Source organism: Sebastes umbrosus, chromosome 19 (assembly GCF_015220745.1).
Source record: "Sebastes umbrosus isolate fSebUmb1 chromosome 19, fSebUmb1.pri, whole genome shotgun sequence".
NCBI classification, from domain to species: domain Eukaryota; kingdom Metazoa; phylum Chordata; class Actinopteri; order Perciformes; family Sebastidae; genus Sebastes; species Sebastes umbrosus.
In genome coordinates this window covers 3547074-3565764 of record NC_051287.1, presented here as the reverse complement: position 1 = coordinate 3565764, position 18691 = coordinate 3547074, and the positions used below count along the sequence as shown (strand labels likewise).

General features: G+C 38.7%; 1 protein-coding gene and 1 long non-coding RNA gene across 2 annotated transcripts; one reads left to right on the top strand and one right to left on the bottom strand.

Annotated features, from left to right (window-relative positions):
- Positions 1 to 664: 664 nt before the first annotated feature.
- LOC119478808 (corticotropin releasing hormone binding protein) lies at positions 665 to 6609 on the bottom strand. Its single transcript, XM_037753789.1, has 7 exons — positions 6452 to 6609; positions 5583 to 5676; positions 5041 to 5198; positions 3969 to 4179; positions 3478 to 3632; positions 1455 to 1572; positions 665 to 1360 (listed from the first exon to the last, which is right to left on the bottom strand). Exons 1-7 carry the CDS (start codon positions 6539 to 6541, stop codon positions 1206 to 1208), a joined length of 981 nt encoding a protein of 326 aa, XP_037609717.1. The 5' UTR covers positions 6542 to 6609; the 3' UTR covers positions 665 to 1205.
- On the top strand, positions 2234 to 10392 carry LOC119478809. The gene is made up of 3 exons (XR_005204506.1): positions 2234 to 2481; positions 8411 to 8413; positions 10382 to 10392. It is a non-coding gene; the product is annotated as an uncharacterized LOC119478809 (long non-coding RNA).
- Positions 10393 to 18691: the final 8299 nt, after the last annotated feature.

Sequence of the window (18691 nt, the reverse complement as noted above, 5' to 3'; positions counted from 1 at the left end):
CATGCAGTTTAGGTCAAGTCATAGTCAAGTCAGCACACTGACACACTGACAGCTGTTGTTGCCTGTTGGGCTGCAGTTTGCCATGTTATATGATTTGAGCATATTTTTTATGCTAAATGCAGTACCTGTGAGGGTTTCTGGACAATAGTTGTCATTGTTTTGTGTTGTTAATTGATTTAGATTAATAAATATATACATGCATTTGCATAAAGCAGCATATATGTCCATTCCCATGTTGATAAGAGTATTAAATACTTGACAAATCTCCCTTTAAGGTACATTTTGAACAGATAAAAAATGTAAAATGTGCCCTAAAATGTATAGAATGATGTATTTATGTAATAAATTGATCAGATACACATAAAACATACAAAAATGTGAATTTATTTTTATTTAAGTGTATGTGTATTTGTATTTGCCAGAAGTCTGTTCAGCATATAAACAGCTTTATAACTAATAAATATATAAAGCTTTTGTGTAGAATGCAGAATTATGCTTTTGTATTTTTTTTTTTTTAACTGTACATTTAAATATAAATGATGTTTGTTCTTGCTAGATTCAGATTAACTCTGTCCCAATACTTTAGGACAAGGACTGTGTTTATCATTGTAAGAGCTGCGATGCAAATTAAAACCACTGAAATAAGAGCAGGAACACAGTTGAGTGCTTTGTCATGCAGTATAGTTTTATTACAAAAAGGTTTTATACAAATTTAACTGCATAATGGCAATGAACGCTTGTATTTATTATACCTATTGCCCTCTATGTATCATCTGTGGCAGGATGTGACTCAGCACATCGTTTATTACTCAGCAAAATAAACAGAAGTAACATTCATTTCAGCTCCATGCTGACCATGAACTCACATGTAACATAACAATATCATAAATCTTAATAAATACACATACTGTACACAAAGCAAAAATAAAAAACAATAGCAGTTCCACCAAACACAAAAGGACACTTCATTAAGCTTTATTTAGCAACGACCAGAATGAGTGAAAAAAAAAGATAAAAAACAAATTGAAAGTCCGGTGAATTTTGGAGTCTGTAATATAATATCAGTGTCTGTATATATCTTATTTTTAATTCACTTTTACGTCTTCAGATTTAAGACATTTTGACCAAGTTGAGCTCGTGTTTTTTAATTGAAAAAAATGTTTGCAGTCAAATGATGCATTTGTAACGTTATGATCCTGCTGGGATCAGTTATTGAAACAGAAATCCTCCACGTTGTTGAGTTTGATCGTCTGCAGTTCCTGGCTCTCCAGTAGCCTGTAGCTGAAAGACACTCGGCTGACAAACTTCCCGCTGGACACCATCCTCACAACTGTGTTATCACAGCCGATCTTCATGTGGGCTGCAGGGGGGAGGAAGGAAGGAGAGGATATTAAGCCTCAGTTCAACCAGTTTGATAACGTAGAAGAGAGGAGATCGGTGTGTATAGTACTCACTGGGTCCAGTGAAGGAGATGCAGAGGTCTGTGATGGGCAGCAGCTTCGATGTGTCGATGCCGCTTCCTCCCAGCAGCTGCACAAAATCTCCTGCTTCTGCACAACCAGGCATGGACCTCTGTGGGAATCAACACATGGCTTTATAACGTGGCAAATACTATTGACATTCAATTCAGTTCAACTGAGTTAATGCATCCCAAAGAGCACAGCTACAGATGCAGTGGTGTTGTGTGTTTGTATCCTGTAAGATGTAAGATTGTTTTTATTTCTTAAGGCCAAATAAATGATGGGAAAAATGCAAAATACTCGCATGCAAATATTTCACATCAATTAATTTCCAACTACCGGGAACCTACTGACCCCATATTTTGCCGTGTAATATTCGCGTTCTGTTTGAAAGTACTCATGACAAAGAGCCCTCTTCTATTCAATTCTTGAAATGGCCTAAAATGACCCATCTTTTCTTGACAAGTGACCTTGTGCACCTCCGTTTGAATAATGACTGCACTCTCCAGAGCAACAGCACGATAGGTCACTTGTTCTAAAAGCTTGAGTCAACCTATGTTTACGTCCTGGAGCAAAATACAAAGTAGCTTCATGTCCTTGGAACATCGTACAGCATACAGATTATTCAAAATAAACTTCTGTTTTCACAGGAAAACAACTTGATTAGGTTTAGACAACAAAACTACTTAGTTAAGTTCAGGAAGTGATCGTGGTTTGGGTTAAAATAACATCGGAAGTGGCGTTACTTAAGTATAGAAGGTACGTGACAAATCAATGTTGACTTCTGGTTTCACACAGAGATCTACTACCAACAATTTATTTCTAACATTGAACCTGATTTTTTGGCCACTTGGGGGCAGCAGAAACAAGCTGTAAACATATTATCAGCTTTTAAGTTGATGATAAGGTGATTTAAGGTGAACTTGCTTGCAAACAGTTTCTGGCCACCTGAGGAATGAAAGCCCAATATTCACTCTCTTCAACGTATCTTCGTACAACGGTTCGTATGATACCGTATCTTGTGTGTTCTCCGACAAATGTCCAGCAACGCGACCGATCAGTGCACCTGTGCAAGCCCCTTAGGTGTTTAGGCAACAAAACTACTTGGTTAGGTTTAGGAAAAGATCGTGGTTTGGGTTAAAACAAGTATTATGACTCCTGGTTGAAAGTCCTATGTTTGTTTGACCCCTCCATCCGCCCTGATCTCCTCACTATGCAGACTTTGTTGCTCTTTATACCACATCATCTGACTTCCATAGCGTCAGTCCAGCACGTCCTGGCTCATGATTACGTGGGTTATATATACAGTGCATTACTTTTCGAAGGTATAAGTACGAACAGTGGATGAGAACAGTCTGATCTCTTTAAGGGATATATTTGGCTTTTCAGTTTCTAAATGCTCCACTATGTTCACCATAGTCTCTAACGTTGTCTTTCTGCCGGCAGGTAGTGCACAGTGTGGTTTTAGAGCTTTTTCACATAATAAAAAAGCTGAAAAATAGCTGCCTGCTGTAGCTGGAAATGACACTGGTGAAAGCAGTGAGCCGTAACACCAAAACAAAGAGTTGAAAGACGCTAAAATGCTTCATAAAGCTGACGGGAGCTGCAGAGTTTGGTGATATTTCTCTGTGGGTTCTTTACTTAAATGACTTTACTAAAATCTCTCTATATATTTTAGACCTGTTTTGTCATACAGGTATGAGGATATGTTGCTGTTCTGTTTACTTGTGTATTTCTAACGCGTCAATAGAGTTAAAAAAAAATGCAAAAGGAACTTGTGATTTAAAAGTCATAATGTCAGCAAGCAGGCAAATCAAGGTAGCATAAAAAACTGTACATAACATTAAGGTTTTAAAGGGTCAGTTCACTCAAATCACTAAAAGTGAGTGATACGGGAGTGGAGGTAAGCACCCTGAACAGATTTCAATGCATCTTGAGTAAAGGGTGAGGAGAAGAATCAAGAGCACTGAGGATATTGGATATTGTGCAGAAATCAGTGTTTTATGTATTTGCTCACCTTGGGAAAGTTGTTGTTGTTGTTGTGGTGTCCCAGGCTGAACTCAGAGACTTCGATCTCCACTGGATATATGATGGAGAAGCTGCAGTTCCTGTGCTGCTGCGGGATCATCATTGTGTAACTGCCCTCTGGTGACTGGGAGATGACATTACAGGCTGCAAGGAGACAAGTAGTGGACGTTACTTAATGGATTCTCAAGGTGAAGCAGGTGAGAGAAGCACAAAGAGTTTATTGTAAATGACAAAACGTAAAGATGCTTTTTTGTCTTGTTACTGTAGAACAGTATTTTCCATGTGATCATGGTCCTGATCCAGAAACATAGTGATGGCAAACTGTCTCCTGTTGGTGCAACTGATGACTAAAGCACCCTGCCAATCTTGTATTATCACCACAGACTTGCACATTAATCGCTGCACAAACAAGTTGAAAGCTACCTTTGTGTGCCAGTATGCATTTTATAGTTTACATAATGAATGTGACAATGTACTCACGGAAAGGATTGATGTGTTTCCTGACCGTCAGGGTGAAGCTGCTGCCGGCGTTGTGAATGCGGAAGAAGACCATGGCCACGTTCTGAGAGGAGCGCACGCTTCTCCTCAGCGATCCCGAGTCACAGTAATCCACATAGCGCTCGTACAGAGGCAGCGGGTGATCCTGGGAGCTGGGGAACTTCTCTCCTTTCATCACCCAGCCGTCAAACACCTTCATGGGACACAAAGTAAGATTTCAGATTCAGTCACAGATGATTTCTGCAGGGTTTTGTTTAATGGTTCATCTTAAAGGGATAGTTTGGGTGTTTTGAAGTGGGGTTGTATGAGGTACTTATTCATAGTAGGTGTATTACCTACAGTAGATGACGGATCACACGCCCCCAGCTTGGAGAAACAGACAGGAGTACCGACACCGGAGCAAAGCAATACAGTGCTGTGGACGGGGCCGGCAGAAAAATGTGTTTTAGCCACCTATACAGCACTGTATTGCTTTGCTCCGGTGCGGGTGCTCCTGTCTGTTTCTTGATGCTCAGGGCACACCGACTGTCATCTACTGTAGGTAATACACATACTATGGATCATTTCCACATACAACCCCACTTCAAAACACTCGAACTATCCCTTTAACTCTGGAGGAAACACATTGATCTTAGTACTTAAGGGTTATACCATCATGATAAGTTTAGCATGTAGAGAGCATCAGCGTGCAACCGTGCAGGGGGTGCTTTGTAAGTAAGCAGGTTACGTACAATTGCCTTATGTTAAAGGAGCTTTTTGTCTAATCAGCAGGTGTTTCTAAGCTTAGTCAAGCAAGATGACTGACCCCAGTTTGGTAGCACAGGCTGTATAATACCTAGCCTACACAAATACAAAGTCACATTTCATCACCACTGATTACTGAATATGCACATAAAGGTGTTTCTATGTAACAGGAGTTAAAGATGTTACAATTAAAGCTGAAATTGTATATTTTAGCTCCACTTCTTAGATGCAATTTCACACCTGATTGGAGTTTTTTTAAATATATGAGGAGGAAAAAGTTATTTGTGTGACAAGTTGTTATAGTTGTTACCGTGATGAAGTCTCCTCCCCTGCAGTCGATGTCAACATTGTCATAATCCACAGTGATCACTTCGTTGGGCTCAGCCATGAAGAAAGCAGCACAGCTGAGCTGAGGACGCTCTGCTGTGAAGGTGAACTGACCCTCCACTGCAACCATGTCCAGACAACCTGAGAGACACACACCAATGGATATGTGCAGTCAGAATAGATGTGCATGCTAGAAAACAGCATGCAGAAGATTTATTTTGTTTAATTATTACTTTAAGTATAACAATATATTGCACTGTAACCATTATTTTTCAATTATTGTGCCTTTTTCTTTTGCTTCTCTGCAATTCAAATTCATTTTACATGTCAATAAAACAAATTAAAACTGAACTAGAGAGACAGAGAGAGAGGAGTCTTGTTCAAAATTGACAGTTTATAATTTTGTATTTAATGTAAGTGTGTCTCTTTAGCTCGCTTTCACACATATAGAAGCTGTACAACCTGTCAATCATGTCATTTTTTGGCAGGATATAATCTATATATGCTATATAGATTATGACTTACGTAAAGGTCGGCGGTACATTAATTCCTCAGGTGTTTCTCTCTTGAGTTCCGAGTTGAAAAATGAATACAATTCATCTTTTGAGATCTCGTTGTTCTGCAGAAAATTAAGAAAAAAGTGTGTTTGCAAAAGTTTAACTGTGGTTGTCTGTGCAGGGAATTGAATTAAGAGTATTTAAGGAGCAGATTGTAATGTGCATGCTGTAGTTGTCTCTCTGCACTCATTGCTGTCTTAATTTCTGCATCTGTGTTTTAAATTTCTAGATGGTTTTAATGCATGTGCATCATTTTCTACTGCAGCTAAAATATAATGCTTTTGTAAAAGTGTTTGCTGGTGTTGACTAACATGTTTTTTTCCCCTCCTATAGCTGAAAGTGTTTACTGTTGAAATATGACCACACTGCTATAGGAGAGGGGGGGAAAGAACATGTTAGTCAACACCAGCAAACACTTAACAGAAGCATTATATTTTAGCTGCAATAGAAAAATGATGCACATGGATTAAAACCATCTAGAAATTTAAAACACAGATGCAGAAATTAACACAGCAATGAGTGCACAGAGACAACTACAGCTAAAATAATGCTTATTAAAATATATGTAAAAAATACAACCTAAATAGTGAATAAAAACAAATCAGTAAGATAATGTAAAAGAAAGGTGAAAACAGCTATATAATGTATCTTTAAACAGTAAATTAACTGTAAAATACTGTGACATTAATAAAAAAAAAACAGTTGAAACTGTATTTTTCATTAACAGTACAAAGCTACAGTAACATAAAGGCAACCCAGTTCTTTACTGTTATTTTATTGGGAAATTCTTAACAGAGCATATGTGCATCTTTAGAGAAGACATGAATAAGTACTCACCTCGATGTATCTGGAGTCTCCTTTGAGGACAGACAGACTCAACACCAGGAAGAAGAGCTGCTCTCGGAAGGTGCGCTCCATAACGCGCATCTCTGTCTGCAAAAGACGCACCTGAGAGGAGGAAGTGTGAGCTGCTCTGCGACCTGCAGCTCTGCTTTTTATAGGAACAACTTCTGACATTGGTCTCTGTCACACACCGTGGATCCTCACCCCTCCCTCTCTCTCTCTCTCTCTCTTACCCAACCTATTGCGTGGTCGTGACGAGAGCAAGGATGGACAAGTTGAGACAGAGAGAGGGATGATGCCAAATGAAGCTCAAACAGCACAAATCAGCTGCAGTCCCTCCACAGTGCTGATCATTAAACACCTGTCAACTTATTTTATTGTCACTACTCACTATTTAGATTCTGACCTGACACTTTTCTGTCTTTTTGCAGGTAAAAACTGAGCAGATTGTCAAGTGACTCCAGTGGAGCAATACAACTTCATGTTTGACCAAGCAGACACATCCAACAGAGATGGGGAATTGGACTCAAATCACACTTAAAGGGACTGTTTGTAAGAATCAGAAATGCTTCTTAACAGCGACACCTGTGGCCGTTAAGTCAACGAAAGTCAGCGTCGGGTTTGCGCTTTGCTCGCTCTACATAGACATGAACGAGCATCGCTCAAAACAGTGAGGCGACACACGTCAGCTAAAAGCACAATATCACTCTATATTTCAGCTGCTTGGCAGTAATGTTAGCTGACCAGACGAAGGTCTCTCCATGAATCACTGCTGATCCTAGTGTTGGCTTTTCCTGCTTCAGCCTTCGTGATATTAAATCACTCTATTTCCTCATTCACACCATCTCATACTAAATGGCAGAAAAAGGGTATTCAATATAGGCTCTATATACCTATATAGCCTCCGCTGAAGCAGGAAGAGAAACGTTATCGTCTCCGACCACAGCCGCAGGAAGACACCGGCACCCGGTTGGAGACGATAACGTTTCTCGCTTCTGAGCCCCGTCACTTCACAAGACACGGGAAACCTCTGTTGGTCTGGAGGAGCTGCAGCATTTATTTCTGCACAAACGTCCACTGAACATTCACTAGATATTCTCAGAGCTAAACTAACTCTTCTGCAGTGTGGAGTGAGCACACATGCACGTGTAGAGGTGGAGTGAGACAGCGAGAACGTGCGCGGTGTGTGAGTTAAGGCAAGCAGGCAGAGGAGCAGAGTATAGCAGAGACTCCGGCCACACGCGAGCGTGCATATGCGAGCCCGCATGGGATCCCGACCCGGTAGATTTATACGTGTAAAAAGTTACAAACAGTCCCTTTAAGTCACACACACGACTCGAGACTTGACTTGAATAAATGACCATCTGTGGGTTTGAGAGGCTAGAGGGATGTGTTAAAGGATTAGTCTGTAGGATCTGGCGGTATCTAGTGGTGAGGTTGCAGATTACAACTTCTCCCGTGTGCCAAGAGTGTAGGATTGCTACGGTGGCCGACGGGAGCGAGTAACGTTATCAACTCGTGTAGTGCATCAAAGACAAAGTCAGAAGGAGAGCTGGAGGTAACACAAACGCAGTCACACCTGCAGGGAATACAGAGTTTCTGATTCATCTCCAGTGTTTGGAGCTCCAGGAGTGAATCCATGTAAACATGAGGAGAACATACATGAAGGTGAGGAAGAGGAGAGGAGGTGTGGACAGTTCGACTGTCTGATAGTAAAACTGGATGAAGTTTATACTCACACAACAGTGACGTCTAACTCATGTAACAACCTGCAGTGATTTCTACAGCATTGACTTCACACCCGGAGTCCATTCGTTAAGCTGCTTTCACGCCTTCCGTGTGTGTGTGACGCCGTCCTGACAAACCCCAGAGCCTTCAGCGCTGTAGTCTGGCTCATTCGGGGAGGGTGAGAAACCTTGTTGAGCGCCAAAAAAAACACCCAGTTTCTGAAAGACGGTCCCATGCTTTTGTATCCTGGAGAGGTTGATATGGAATGTTTGCAAAACAACATGCCAAATTATACATATAATCAGTCGTTGATTATCAACTGAACAACATACAAAGTTATTGTGACTGTGTTTCCACCAATGAAGCCAATGCTGAAGTGCCTTAAACCTGCATTCTCTCTAACAGCCAGCAGGGGGCGACTCCTCTGGTTGCAAAAGAGGTCTGATTGTATAGAAGTCTATGAGAAAATGAGTCTACTTCTCACTTGATTTATTCCCTCAGTAAACATTGTAAACATGAGTTTATGGTCTCAATTGCTAGTTTCAAGTCTTCTTCAATACAGCATGATGTTCATTTAGTAAATGATGGTCCCATTTAGAGTCAGATGGACCATAAAGCAGGGGATGCTTTAGGGCGGGGCTACCTTGTGATTGATAGGTCGCTAGTTTTCGTAGTTTGCGGGCTACTTTCTAGACACAACCGCTAAAAACGAAGATGGTGATGGCCAAAATGACAAACTTGAGGCTTCAAAACGGCAGTCCACAAACCAATGGGTGACTATGTCCACTTCCTATATACAGTCTGTGGTTTCTACACATCTGGCTTTCAAAACTCCACTGTAGCATCTATAAAATAAAATGTGCTCATTTATGTCCATGAAGGCAAATTAACGGTTAACTTAAATGCACTATCATTGAAATACTTGGTTGTTGAAAAGTTTTAAGTTCCATTCACAGACTTTTACTGCGAGTCAAGGACACCGAGTCCTCGTCTTCCACCTGTCTGAGCTCAGTCCCTGAGGTCTGCAGGTGCCTCAGGCTGTTGAAAAGGTCGATCCATTCAAATGCAGAGAAATTGGGCCTCGGTGTAATCCACACTCTTGGTGGCGAGTGGGTAGGAAACAACATGCTTGTGTGTGCAAGATAAGCAGTGGGTATATAAACTTGACATATCAGAGCTTGGAAAATCTTTTCATACACCTGGAAGGCAAATGGAAATTCAGATACAAGCTTGAGACAATGTAAGTTTTAACAAGGTGTGAAAAAAATATGAACTTCTCACGACGAAGATGATGTCATTCATGAAAACCTGTAGCTCTTTTTGTCCTCCAAAGTATCAATGTCAAATTCAAAACAGTTTCTCCCTCATATTGATGCTGGATAGTTCAACTGAATAACAGTCAAAGTTCGATTCATCTATCTTTTCGTTCGCCACGTATTAAGAAGGTTGCTTTCACTGTCCTTTCTGACTAATTGAAACATGATACGAAGGTTTTCTGTCCACACTTTGAGTTACGGTTAGGGGACTAAAACACTTAGTTAAGGTTGGGGAAAGATGATGGTTATGATTAATAAAAAGGTGACTGTTAATTGTAGGTCTCTAACAAACTCAAGTCAGACTTGCTACACACAGTAAAGGGCACACTATTTCCTGCATTGGTAATGCACGCTTGTATTGACGCAAATTGTGAGGTGCAAAAGTGTCCACAATGAACGGAGCTCCTAGGACATTGTGCTGAGAAACAAAATGCAACAACAGTACAAACAGAGATAACACTATCAGTCTCTTCTCAAAGGCATTCTTGGTGTTGCACTTGTTTGTACGTAAGAAAAGTAGCAGATGTGTGACTGCATGTAACTGCATCTTTTAACATTTTTATCTCCCTCGTGATTGTTGTATTTTATTTATGATATAATCAGCATTGCTTGGCTGTGTTTTGTTGCTTGGTGTTGTTTGCTTGCATGCATGAACAGTGGCCGTTGTTGATGTGTTACTGTACTAATGTTTTGCTGCTTCCTGCTGCTCTGCATGGCTTCATGCACTTGCGACTTGCGTCTTGAGAATGCTTATTTTGTTGCTGTTGATGTCTCTATGGTGTCTCGTTGTCTGCTGTCTGTAAATTGAACCATCTCCTCACTGGTTTTATAGGACTGCATTTGAGAATTAGCCAGCTGGCAAACACATGCACATTTACAGAAATGTAATTTATTGTGTGTTGTGCTTATAAGTATAATTAAATGAAATGAATAATGAAAAAAGAGAGTGAGAGACAAGTTCAAATCCTGCATACTTGTTCAACTCTGCAGACATCGCTGTGTGACGTGGATATGATTGTTGAATTGTTTTTTCTAACAAATAAGATTTTGATGTTTATACTCAGCCTCAATGTTTTTGCACGGACGATTTTTGACAACTATCAAAAGGACAAATATCTAATATGATAATTAGAGTTTGTGTAAATTTTGTTCCAGAGTTTGGCTCTTAAATTGAGATTTTACAGGATGCAGTCAGTAATTAAGTTACTGTCATTTCCTGCAGCCATGTCAGAGAGACACAGATTGGAGATGGCTGCGTTGCACTCCAAGTTAAATGTATTCTTTATAGGACTCTTAAATGCAACCAGATTACATCTTCAGTTTCATTCAGTTGTTGGTGCGTAGTGATAAATGTATGCATTTATTTGAAGTGTTTGTAAACCGTATAGGAAGTAGAAACCACTCACCAGGTTAGAGGTGTAATAGGCCTTATAGAGAAAGTAAACCCAATACTTATTGATGGTATGTCACACATGTCATCCTCTATATGTGTCTCTACATCCCGAGGTGTTTTACAGGAACTTATTTGCTCACAAAGTGTTTTCCATCACAACAAATATACCAGTTTTATGCCATTATTTCTACATTAATTTCAAATACAAGCAACATTTATTTTTTAGCTTACTGACACACTTTTCATTATGTTCACTAATTTGAGCTACTTTGAAATTTGCACACAGACGTCTCCGTTTGAATGCTCATTAAAACTATTTTCTGCCTCTTCATAGCGACGTGCGTAGGGAGGTTTTATTTGGCTCGTGGGTGAATTTGCAGAGATGCCGGCCACTTGAGGAATTCTGTAGCTTTTCATTTAGCCCTGAGAGGTCTGCTTGAATAGCAGAAGCCATTAAGTGCTGGTGACGAAGCTTCATTAGGATGCCATCAAATCAGATGCTCCCCATTGTGTCCTTTCTGGAAGTTATGTACATTATCTTTTAGTGGAGCGGACTCTGACATAATTAATGTCCACTTAAGCAAATGAGTTTTCTCAAATATGCTTTTGCCATTGTGGGAGGAAGTATTCACATCTGCATGAGTTGCATCTGTTTGGACAAAAATGTCTCCATATAGCATAAGTGCCACTTATGCACGACTGTAGCCTCAACGAGGCAGCTTCAGATTATAGAACAAATGTATTTTATTATATATCTTTGAAACAATTTGAGCCAAATAATTTCAAAATAAAATGAAATATGTGTTCAGACAGAACAAAGGGGAAATTTGAGACGCAGCAGTGTTGTGTATAATGTCAAAGGAAAGAAACCCGGGTAACAAATTTGCCAAGGGAAGCGCAAATTGAGGCGAGACATCTCTGCACCATTTTTGAAAATTAGAGAAAAAATTGTGCTTTGGGATTTTTTAATCCATCGTTACTTCATAAACGTACAAAGAAAGAGGAAAAAGGAGAGAAACTGGGGGAAATAACAAAAATGAAGCTGCCTCATAAACTGCACACATAGGGTGCGTTCCAAATGGCATACTTTTTCTTTTTACTTTTAGTACATACTGCAGCTGTGTAGTGTTGCATGCAGTATGCATAACATTGTGCCTTTAGTACGTACTGTGCGTTCCAATACCCATACTACCATACTATTTAGTATGCCAGAAAAAGATTTAGTATGTCCCAATACATAATATGTCAAATGCAGTATGCCAAAAATACCAGGATGTCCTACTACACCCGGTCACACTTTGCAGAATGCAAGCCAGCATGCTTTTCTGGCTATTCTGACCCACAATCCTCTGTGCAGGGGATACATGAGCAAGAGGGTCAAAGTTCAAGGTGCAATGTTATGACGAAGTAGTATGTGTACTGCATGAAACAGTACGTACTTTGTAAGGGCAGCTGCAGTACGTACTAGAAGTAAAAAGAAAAAGTATGCGATTTGGAACGTAGCCATAGTCAGTTGCTAGATAACTTGGCTGTTGTGGGTGATCACATTTTGTACAACATTGCACCTTGAACTTTGACCCTCTTGCTCATGTATCCCCTGCACAGAGGATTGTGGGTCAGAATAGCCAGAAAAGCATGCTGGCTTGCATACTGCAAAGTGTGACCAGGTGTAGTAGGACATCCTGGCATTTTTGGCATACTGCATTTGACATATTATGTATTGGGACATACTAAATCTTTTTCTGGCATACTAAATAGTAGGGTAGTATGGGTATTGGAACGCACAGTACGTACTAAAGGCACAATGTTATGCATACTGCATGCAACACTACACAGCTGCAGTATGTACTAAAAGTAAAAAGAAAAAGTATACGATTTGGAATGCACCCTTAGTTTAGCATGTTGGCGTCCAACATTTGCTAATTAACAAAGTACAGCTGAGGCTGATGGGAATGTTATTAGTTTTGCAGGTAATCTATTTAGTCATAAACCAAAGTATTGGACAAATTAAAATGTTGACCTGATGATGGCACAAGAAAAAACATTCAGATAATATTGATTCATCAGTTATAGCAAGTAGAAGTCTCACATCTTGACCCACATACCCTCCAAACTGTCGACGTTACATCTAACCCTGCAGGGTCTGACCTCTTTTAATCAAAGGTCAGACAGAAAGCCTGGAGCTCTGTGCTGCTGACATTTCACTGATGTTCTGACGTGTCCTCCATCTGAACTTTTCAGACTGAAACCTAATAAATGTTTCTGAAAACTTAAAATATATTCAACAGTAACTTTTCAGATGACAATGTTTTATTGTCAGAAGTTTATTAACAGATAACACATGCCAATACAGACTCTGAACATGCTGCCGCTCAGGGTCACGAGCCAAACGCTGTGACTGAGATGCTGCGACTCGACTGTGAGGTCGCCTTGTATCTGCTCCGCCTCTGACACTGATAAACAGCCCTCACATTCACCACATATTACATGTTAATGAAAACCTACATCTCTTGCAAAACTTTCAGCTGTTTCCATATTTTCAGTGGTAAGAAAATTACATTTCTTATCACAGGATAAACTGTCAAGCTTTATTGATCGTCTCCTGTCGATGCGTTTTGATGCTCGGACTAATATAAAAGGTGGGAGAGGTGAGAAGACAGCAGACAGGTTCCAGGTTTGATCATATCATTTAGAGTTTACTGGTGCCGTCGCCGCCTTACGTCAGCGCTGACGTGCAGAGACCTGCAACAACTATCTTTGTCCTGACATCCAGCTGTTCTGGTGGATTAGAAAAGGTTATTGGATGTAATGAAATAAAATCACAAACTTAAGGTTTCATTTCATACATCGCGTCACATAATTAGAGTAAAACAAGAAGAATATGAAATCAAATGTGTGCAGGTAAAGCAACATGAACAAGTCAAAGCAATGCTGCATTCGTTGGGATGTAAATTAGGTCGTTATTCACTTGGCTGTCTATTGAATAACGTATATATACAATTTTGAAAGCATTTGCACAATTTTCTCATAACTAACAAGGGAAATATGAATATTATGTTCCGTCTCTGCATCAGGACAAACTGCACATTTCTCTGAATTCTCCTTCACGTCACCGACACAAAAAAACTGATGACTGACTTTAATGCACAGGAGAAAAGGTCCTCCTGACCTCAGACCTCCTGTATGTGTGTGTGTGTGTGTGTGTGTGTGTGTGCACATGAATATATGGACAAACACATCAAGTGTGAAAGCCTCCTCCGTGCATCAAAGTGTAACATAAGCAGTCTGTACCGTGTGTGTGTGTGTGTGTGTGTGTGTGTGTGTGTGTTTGTGTAAGACGGATTCAGTTGAGCCGTGCATAATTCAGCTTTAGGGAAACAAAGGCCTGCTTATGTCATAACAGGGTAAGCTACACACATTCTTGCAAGTTGAGCAGAAGAGACTGAAATCCAGTTTCCTGGTAAACAGGATGAGAGCTCATTCATCTTTAGCTGCTATGTGTCCTCCTACTAGAACGGCCTTTACTGTACCTATTCTACACATTTGTGTTTCTCAGAAACACACAATTTACTAAGCATTCAATGCGTTACTTCTTATTAAATTATATTGGCTATAACTCAGAAAATGTTTCCTCTTTATCTGTTGGTTTAATTTACCATCCAGCTGTTTGTTCTTATTTGCAGTTTACATTGTTGTCATCCCATTAACTCCATTGTTGTAATGATTATTGACCACAGGGCCGGGTAAAGGTATAGGCCATATTGGCGGTCGCCTAGGGCGCCACCTTCTGGTCACCCTCTAAAAGAAGAATAAAAAAATGCCGGTGAGCGCCCTTCCTCTATTTCTGCAGAGGTAACAAATGAACAAAGAAAGAAAGAAAGAAAGAAATACACTTTTCACCCCTGTAACACTCTTTCTTTTTCATCTGCACGCTCGCACTTATTTGTTAATAAAAGTGTAAATTGTAGTGAAACTGACTAAACACTTTTAAGCCAACAATATCAGGGACCAGTTGTTTATTTATACTGTAATAAATACAGTTATTTTTTAAAATAAGAAATCCAAATTTGTCCTAGGGCACCTTTAAGGACTAAAGCCAGCCCTGATTGACCAACATGATTCACTTTTTTCACATCTCATGTTTTTATTCAGTTGTTGTCTTTGTTGTGATCTGAGTCTGAAGCCCTTTGCCTCACTTATTCATCTACAATCATCATTTGTGCCACTTTGATGTGTTTTCTCACTTCCTTCCACACTTAGGCATCCCCTCTTCTTCACAGTTTCTGATCACAAAACAAAAGAAGGAAAAACTGCTGACAGGTTGTAAAAAAAAACAAAAAAACAAAAGCAGTCTCCAGCTGAATGGAGCTGATCAAATCTGATCTAGTGTACTTCTCATGCCCTCTGCTGGCCAGCTGAGGAGTCTGCAGAGGAATTACATCTTTATTTCAAATGGAGCACTTAAAATACAAACACAGAAAATATCTGCCACTTCCTCTGATAAATAAAAATAATAATAAAAATAATAATAATAATAATAATAAGTAGCATTAAATAAGAAATACAATAAATTAAATAAGAAATATGATAATAATATAATAATTAAAGAATTGTCCACCTCCTCTGATAAAGAGGGATAATATAATAATGCTGTGTCTTTGTAAAATAATAATAATAATAATAATAATAATAATAATAATAATAATAATAACATAACAATATGTAGCATTAAATCAAAAATACAATAAATGAAATAAGAAATATAATAATAATATAATAATGAAAGAATTGTCCACTTCCTCTGATAAAGAGGGATAAAATCATAATGTCTTGTCTTTGCAAAAACAAAAACATACGTCAAAAACAATAATAATAATAATAATAATATGTTGCTTTAAATAAAAATAAAATTATTAAATAAAAAGTATAATAATGAAAGAATTGTTCATCGCATATGAAAATAAAGCAGTTCTTTCATAACTCTCATTCTGACACGCCACTCAACTGTGATCAGCATTTACGGTTAAATTTACAGTACAAATAAACTTACAAGTACACGTCAGTGGACCGTGAGTTCAGACTGTTTTGTCAACTACTGTTTTCAAGGTCAACAATGAACTGTCTGGGTGGTAGGAAAGCTCTTAAAGTGCTCAGAAGCATTGCTTTAGATAGTAACCAATAGCAACGCACTGTATTTTATATGCTCATCAATATATTTTGTACGTAAAACTGATATTATGTACAATATTTATGTATATTTAATGGAGTAGAAGTGTAAAGCAACACAACATTGAAATACGAAAGTAAAGCAGTAAAGACTTGGAGGCTGCACCTTCAGGTACAGCAGGACTTTGAGCTAAATGCTAAGCTAACATGCTGATGTTAAAGGTCCCATATTGTAAAAAGTGACATTTTCATAGCTTTTATATCATAAAGCAGGTTTAAGTTCTATATAAATACTGTGAAAGTATTGAAACTCTTAATCCACAGAGTAATACACACAACCCGTATTCAGAAATGGAACTTTTTGAAACAAGCCGTCAGGATTTCTGTCCATTTGTGATGTCACAAATCTACAATATTTAGACCATTACAAAGTTTTAAACGTAAACATTCTAAATGTGTCCCAGTTTATTTCCTGGTTGTAGTGTATGTGAATAACATCAGCTGACAGGAAGTAAAACAGGACCCAAGCTGTTGCCTAGCAACGCAATTCTGTTGCAATTCCATTGAAATGTACTAAAACGGAGCGTTTCAGACAGAGGGTGAATACAGGTATGTTAAAGCAGACAGTATGAGGAAAATAAAGTTTTTTTTAAAACATTAAAGCATGTAAACATGTTCTAGTAGAAACACAAAATACAAGTATGAACCTGGAAATGAGCATGATATGTCCCCTTTAAGCAGGCATAATGTTCACTATATTCACTATCTTAGCATGCTAACATTTGCTAATTAGCACTAAACACAAAGTACAGTTGGAGCGCAACCAAAGTATTGGACAAATTAACATTTTGACCTGATGATGGCGCCACATGAAAAGTCAGAAGGTCACAGAAGTTATGTGCAAAATCTAATTTCATGGCAATCCATCCAGTATTTGTAGAGACTCAAGTATATTTTCTGTTTCTACAACCTGAGGGAATCACAGTGAATATTTATCATATATCTGGAGCATTATTGCTGAAGGATTAAAAACAGGATTTGATACAGGCAGCCGACAGCTTGCCCTGGTTTCGCTGTGTTGACAGTGAACATAAAACATGTCAATCTTCAGCCAAGTCAGCCAACATCCACATTTCTTTGAATCCTCCCTCCAGGAAAGTGTCTATAAACTGGGTCATAACGTGGACACAGATCATGAAACATCTCCGTCACGCTCCAGAATCAAACGTTACGCTTCGTGTCTGCATGGTGAGAAGCTCCATGTTGACAATATTTCTTAATGTGTCTCTCAAGAAAAGCAACTTCTTAGAGGAGTACTAGAGATATATTTATAGCAACACACCCATCCACCCTCAGTGTCATTCCCAGTTCTATGAATATCTTCATATTCCTCGAACACGCTTCACCGTTAGTTTACTGATGCACTCAAGGCTCCGTCAGGTCATGATATTTTCTGCTGTTACAGACAGATCAGGAATCGTGTTCATGAAGTACAAAACTATCTATTTTCCATGAAAGCAGGTGATTATGTCATTTACACATCTGCACCCTGGACAGTTATAATGTCTGATAAAACCGTGCAAGTGGATGTGAGAGTCAAATTATTACACGTATTTGTTTGACTTACCTGGCTTAATCTTAAAGTATATTTAATATCTTAAATTTAAATAAAAGTATTAATTGCTCAAGGTAAATATACTCCACTACAAGTACAAGTCCGGTATTCAAAATTTCACAGAAGTTTAGAGTCTAATTTCAGTTTACTTTTCATGTATTATTATCAAAGATATGCTTAACAAAAGTGTACTTAAGTATACATGGCTCATACTGACAAGTATACAGAAAAATCTAAGTATATTTGGCTTATGGCCAGGAAGATTTATAATTAATGCTTATTAACAAGATTTTACACACATTTTCAGGTCTCCAGCGGGGACCATGAATAACTACACTTCTATGTAGGTTGAAAGTTTTATTTTAGAAACTTTAACTACTTTAGAGGTATAAATAAGACGCTTCTTTTATATTTATTTATATGTTCATAATAGTATCTGTATTTTTAATGTATACTTTGTTATAAAACAATATAAAGCCCTGTATCATGTAATGTGCTAAGAAAATGTACATTTCCTAGAAGTGTAAGTATGTTATCATGGCTGCATTGATGCTAATTTGAAGAATTTAATATTGCAGTTCTTCAGTGTCCACATATGGGCAGCATTTTATTTTGCTTTGCTCTTATTTTGAAATAATTTACCGGAAGTGTTAATATGCCAAAGCGGCTGCATTGACGCTATTTTGACTATTTTGTCAGTTCCTCACTGTCACCACCAGAGGGCAGCAAACAGTCGTGATTTTAAATAAACAAATCAAAATCTCCTAGCATAAAAATATAAACATTATTCAGGTTAATCAACTGGTAAATAAAAATGACATGTCGCTAATTTAACCTGTGTATTTAAAAAGTTTTCTCCAGTGGTCACAGGTAGGAACTACAACATGGAATAACTCCATCCGGCGGAGCACGTTAAGTGACGCACATCAGACACACCCCTCGATAATTGACAGCAGGTGCATGCCGGGTAATATGCTAATATGCTAACATGCTCATAGTGGTTTCTCCAGCTTTGA